We start from the raw sequence: 6,407 nt of genomic DNA, 5'->3' as shown, positions 1-6,407 counted from the left end.
GCTGCAAACGCTCAGCAGCCTCAACCCTGCACCTCTGGGAAACAGCCCCTGCTGGCAGGACTGAATATTCTCACTTGGAGGACACCGACAAGCAGCACATCTACAAAATCCCACACTGTTCCAGTATGATACCTCTCCAGTTAATGGTATGTTTTGACCAGAATTTATAGTATGAATTAAACAGGATTTCCTCTGTAAGCTCCTGCAAATTACTTATGTTCAGAAAACTCTGATCTGTGGGAATTAGAAAAGGTAACAACACTCCTTAAAAATAAAATATCACAAGGCTGGGTAATTTTTCAGTGACATACTCAGGTCTCAACAGAGCATTAAATAAAATTTCTGTGCCAGTCTAAGGAGCAAACTATGGTGCATGACAGAGTGGTTCTCCTGCAGCTCATCTTCAGGTTTAAACACAGACATACTCCTGAAACCACTAGTTGCACATGATATTTACTCACGGGCTTTAAATAGTACTAGAAATGGTAAGTTTAAGTCAGCTGGCAGTAATGCCTGATTTGAATCCCTCAGCTGAAATCAACTAAAGCCCAGGGTTTGGCATTCTGTCTCAAGCCAGCCCTTGTGCCAGTTGTGCTGCCTTGGAACTCCGGTCACTTCTTTTTGGTCCATATCACCAGCAACCCTGATTAAATTCCAAATGTGGCAATGAGGGATCCTAAAGCACATTGAAAGAGAATGAGGTGCACATAAAGCAACGTCCTGCACTCAGGTACCAGCCAGGACTCTGCCTTGGCTTCCAAAACCCAAGGGCAAGGCTTTCTACAACACCAAGTGCTTTGTGTTTTATTCCAACACTTCACAGCTTTGGTTTGAGCATGGGTGCAACAAGCAACCAACCTTTTACTTTAACCTACAGAAAAACTGATGGTGGGTTTTCCTCACCAGAGGATTTTTGTAATACTTTGGCTGTATTCCAAATGTAAAAAAACTTGTTTAAATTTAATTTTAAAATGTTGGTTTGTAAAGTGGTGTGAAAAGTCACATAGAAGCTTTTGCATAATCTGCATAACAAAATGCAATCACGATTTTTTTCCATACAGAACTGGAGAAGACAGTACAAATGCACTCCTGAACATCTTTTCAGCCTAGATACTTTACTGGCAGCATGACCATTAGTGCTACAGAAGACCTACTGTAATAAACAGACTTGGCCCTCTCTTCCAGAATTTTGCTCATCAATGCCTCAGAAACAAACTTTTTGAGTAAAAAAGAGTGGAAAGTGGGTAGGAAGATCTTTTGACTACAAAAAAATTGAAATACTGACATCAACAGCAACCGTAATGCAACACAGAAGAACAGCAAATTGGAAAAAAAAAATTGTTGAATGTTTTAATGCATTTTGAATTGTAATGAAGAAAAACATTTTACATCTAAAAACAAATTAGCAGAATAATAAAAAGTGGTTCCACATAACTTATAAATTCTTTTCCCCAAAAGGTAGTTTTCACACATTTAGGCAACAAATACAATGTTTCATTCCAGATCTTTCTGATTGTAAAGTATACACAAACTTTGTGAAAATTGATGTGCATTGCTTGAGAAAAAGACACACAAGGTTGGTTTTGCCCAGTGATGAGTTTTCTGTGAAATTCTGCACAATACTGAAACTGTAACTGCAACTCTCCTCCATTTAATGAAATGCTGGACATTGTTCAGTGCTGAAAAAACACTCTTTAGAACATTTAGAGCCATGAAATGCTTTCCATGTATTTAGTCAATGTAGTATTCTTCACTAACCCTGCTTGTATGTTTTGCTTCAAGGGGAATGGCAGTTCGGCTTACCCTTCAGTACAGTATAGAAAACTAAACTAAGTGATAGCTCAGTGTTCAGCTGATTTAAGTATTAGCCTGCTCATAAGAACGTGGCTCTAGCACCTTGTTTGGTTGATTTTTTCAAAATGAAATGGTGTAATCACCCATTCCTGGTGCCAGAGGATGGTTCCCCTGGTGATATAAAATGTTTGCAGCAATGATGATTAAACTGCATAGAGTCCAGTGGTCCTGTGTTACATATGTATGAAAGAAGCTTAGACACTATAGTTTAGCAGGACCAAAACCAGTGATCCTCTCCTCTGCCTCAGGTAATAGAGGAGAGCCATTGCTCCAGATCCTACACGCAGGCCACGCTGGAGAAACTGCTTGTGCTGGCCAGACATTTTTCCTCTTTTTTTAAACACACTAAACCTTTGTAAAGAACTCTCTGTTACCAACTAAAAGAAAGTGAGTCTTCTTTTCTTAAGGAAAAAAACCTGTACCCCAACTTCAACTGGCTTTACCCCAGAGTAAGAAACCCAGGAAAAAAAAAAGGGAAAATAAACTTTGCCACCATCAATTAACTCCTATCACCAGAAGACTTAAAACTCTGCAGCTGCTTTCTGCAACCTCACCAGTTTTAGTATTTAAGATTACTTCAGCACAGTTGTGTATCTTGTACCTCAAGAAAAAATCCCAAACCCCGAAACAGAAAAAAACAAGGGATCAAATTACTATGATGACGTGTACTATAAAGACACTACATATATTCTCCATTAAATATTTTGAGTTTCCTTAATGTTGCAGTCCAAAACTATGTCTAGGACCCCTATTTTCCTTCCAATCCTCACTGATGCATTCATTATCCCATCTCATCCCACCATACTCCTTCCCATGCCATATAAATGCTTGTTAACAGGAGAACCAGCTAACATGTTTTAATGTCATTATCAACAGTGCTGTAGAGGACATGAGCACAGCTGTAGTTGCACAGAATCATGATGATGAGATAAAAAGCTCCTAACACTTCTGCCAACTCACCATAAACCCCAAGATTCCCACTGTCAGAGTGCACCTTTCCTTACCCTCACCCTTCATCTTATACTGTGATGACAGTCAGACAGGGGCAGCATCTCCCTTTAGCCAAAAACAATTGTCTGTCTGAAGCAGCCTTTCCATTCTTTCAAAGACACCAGCTGCCACCTGCATTTACTGATAGCAGCAGCAGCAGCTGCAGTGTAACACCCCACTGGCAGTGCAAAAACAGCTAAATACAGTGAGGAGCAAAACCAGAGTAAGATCATTTGGGAGAAAGAAGGGAGAGCTATGTTAATTACCCCCTTTTGGAACAGGACAGGGACTGCAGCACCCCTGTCATGGCTGAGAACAGAACGGTGACAAATGATGTTGACTTAGTGTATCATTCCACTAGCTTTACGTGCTAACTACCTTAAGGATCACATGTAGTATGATTGTCTTTCCTCTCCTGTCAGAGATAGTACTTCAGCCAGAGACCAAAAGTGCTTTTTTCTAGGCTACAGAGAGATTTGATGCATCTTGACTGACATTCATTTTTGAGGTAGTACTCATTTGTTGCTTTGTATTGCTGGCTCAAAATAAAAATATGGGAAGTGAACACAGTTAAAAGTATGCTCACTGTAGGTACATAAACAAAAACATCAACCCCCAAATAAACTATTTCCTTTCTGGGCAGATCACCAAAAGGAATTAATCCTTCTTACAAAGGTTAGCTCACATTCATTGGTAAAGTCAAACTTTCATAAATGGTTTATAACAACAGCTATAAACTAAAGTGCTTCAGAATTTGCTTGACTTGATTTCAGTGATCAGAATCATAATATTCTGGATTTTTGCTATGTTTGAAATGTGATGAGGTTTCAGAATCACTTTATATAAGAAGGGCAGAATGAATATTTTTCTTTTTTCAAAATAAAAAGTACAAAAAGAGTTACAAATAAACCTGGCAGTCTATACTCACTACAAGTTGCTTGCATTTTCCTTCTCAAATCTACTATTACTCTAGTAACTGGAATAAAAATGGAGTTGAAGTTGCACAATACCGCAGCACTAAAAAAAGTATTCAAATCAGATGCAAACAGGAAAATGTTTACAATCATACTACTAGTGAAATTCACACTTCATTTCAAAGTTTTAGCCCTGCAGATTCCTTTTAACACAAGGCAGATATGTAGAGTCATGGAAAAATGTAACAGACTGTATACACTCTCTACAGTAATTACATAAGTTTCACATTTATGTCACAAATGTAATGCCCTACTGTGTAACTATTAAATGCTAAATAACTTATGAACGTTTATGTGCTCTACGCAACAGTGAACATATTGACCAGTGGATGCCAAAATATAAAAGTTCATACACAAGACAAACTAATTTTTAAAAAATCACATTTCTCTGTACAACCCATGCAAACTGTGCACAATGCGGTAACAAGAACAACATTTGCTCAAGTCTCCCCTCACAGAAGAGCTTTTACAGCAACAGCAGACCAGAGGTCAGAAAAGTCTGCCCAGGTGTAGAAGTCCACGGCGACACAAATGCAGAAACTCCCTCAGCATTTCACTTCTCTTGTAGCAAAGCAGGGATGTTGATGTTCCAGCCGATGGCCTGACGGTCAAATCCGCACGTGAAGAGGTTGCAGATGGGATGGTCCTCGCACCAGGCGGAGCAGCAAACCATCCTCCTGTGCCCCTGCCACAGCGGGGAGACAGCAGCGTTACTGACACGGATTTGGGAACTGCTGGGGCAGCAACTCTCTGCAACTCAAAATGCAACCCTGCCAGTGCTCAGCCCGCTCTTTGCAAACAGCCCTTGAGAATCCTAAAAGTCATTGTTACCTGCATCTGCAAGGCAAAGGTCTTCATAATGATGAGACTCCTTAACACCAGCACTGGACCCAGAAGGACAGATGCATACAAAAAGGTGCATCAAAACTTTCAAGTTTTCCAGGGTCTGTTTGCTATCTAGTTATATTTTATTTACAAAAGCAAACCAAATTTTGATTTTAGAATTTTTATGTATAAAAGTAATCTTAAAATAAGGAACTACTTGCTGGCAACTACTTTGTAACAAGCCTGCAAAACTAAATGTCCATAATGTTCATAATTCAGAAGGGATAATACTACAGCAGGAGGAATGTTGTACTGAGGAAAACAGTTCAAGAGTAACAAAAATGTCCAAAATAGGGTTCTGACCAACATTAAAGTTAAAAAAAAAAATTAAAATTGCCACAACTTCAGTAGTGTCAGCTTGAATAGAACTACTACGGAAAAAGAAAAGACATGCACACACACAAAAAAACCCCCTCAAGACTACGATAAACGAAAAAACCCACCTAAATTAGAATTTAGGAAGGAATTTTAAGACCTACTTTAAAAACGTTTTAGGTTTTTTTCTGTCAAGAATTGTTGATTCAACTGAAAAAAGGCCTATTTATGTGACATAATCCAATTAATTTCACGTAGTCTGATTTGCTCCATTAGTGATGCTTGCCATGCCACAAATTTGCACAAAACTTGATGGCTGCAGCAAGGATGGTTTATTACATGGCACGATATATCTAGAATGTATGTGCATAAGCACAGAAGAAAAAAAATTAAAATTTATCACCAAATCATACAAGGTGAGCTCACAAAACTGATCCTCACTTTTTCCTTCTGTGTTTCTATATCACAGAATCACAGAATGGTTTGGGTTGGAAGGGACCTTAGAGATCATCTGGTTCCAACCTTCCTGCCATGGGCAGAGACACTTTCCACTACACCAGGTTACTCAGAGCCCCATCCAGCCTAGAATATATAACCAAATTGGACACTGTGTAATTAAAAAAAAACAACAAAAAAAACAACAACAACAACAACAACAACAAAAAAAAAAAAAACCACAAGAAAACCACTATTAAACCTCATGGTGAGCCATTTTCCTGACACAATTCACATCAAGACATTAAAACACATCTGAAGTGCTCCTACACACTTTTTCCATTTCACAGAGAAGGCAGATACATGTTTCACTTTAGTAAGGGGAAAAATTGTGATGAAATCCACTTGAACTTGATCCATTTTCAACTCCAATAAAAAAGCTTAAAATGTTTCATATTGGCATGTTGGTTATTTTTAGTAACTAACAACATATTTATTCAGACAAGTGCCATTCAGCATTTGCTCAGCCTTAAGCTAGAGAGACCAAATCTCACTTTTAACCTTGCATGAGGAAGGACAGACACGTTTAAGGTGTAACCAAACCCCACTTTTAACCTTGTCCAAGGAAGGACAGACACATTTCAGGTGTAGCTCTGCAGTTACCTGTCTGTTGCTGCGGGGGAGCCGTGCCAGCCGCACCCCTGACATGTCGAACAATCGAACCTGCCGGTTGTCGTGGGGAAGGGCGATGATTCTCTGGCCAACACACACGTTAATCCTGAAGGGAAGGGACAAAAGGAGGCTGGGTAGGAAACAATGAGCCTGGCAAATAGAAACTGACAGCAGAAATTTAAGCTCACGGGAAGGGACACAGCTGAATTTTTCCTCACAAATGGAAAGACTAAAAAACATTGAACCATTAAGGTGTTTTTGATTGCACTAGATCCTCAAATA

The 6,407-nt window shown here is 39.1% G+C and overlaps 1 protein-coding gene across 2 annotated transcripts in view; it reads right to left on the bottom strand.

The window, feature by feature from the left end:
* Window positions 1-1,324: 1,324 nt before the first annotated feature.
* The window catches only part of WDR37 (WD repeat domain 37), a 47,170-nt gene continuing 42,087 nt past the window's right edge, over window positions 1,325-6,407 (bottom strand). For both annotated transcript variants that reach the window (XM_048287105.1, XM_048287173.1), the window contains 2 exons: window positions 6,117-6,231; window positions 1,325-4,503 (listed from right to left, as the gene is read on the bottom strand). In XM_048287105.1, the coding sequence (XP_048143062.1) occupies window positions 4,372-4,503; window positions 6,117-6,231 (247 nt within the window). In that variant the 3' untranslated portion in view covers window positions 1,325-4,371. The remainder of the gene's footprint in view (window positions 4,504-6,116; window positions 6,232-6,407) is intronic.

This window comes from Corvus hawaiiensis, chromosome 1 (assembly GCF_020740725.1).
Source record: "Corvus hawaiiensis isolate bCorHaw1 chromosome 1, bCorHaw1.pri.cur, whole genome shotgun sequence".
Taxonomy (NCBI): domain Eukaryota; kingdom Metazoa; phylum Chordata; class Aves; order Passeriformes; family Corvidae; genus Corvus; species Corvus hawaiiensis.
This window is presented reverse-complemented; position numbering and strand designations above follow the sequence as displayed.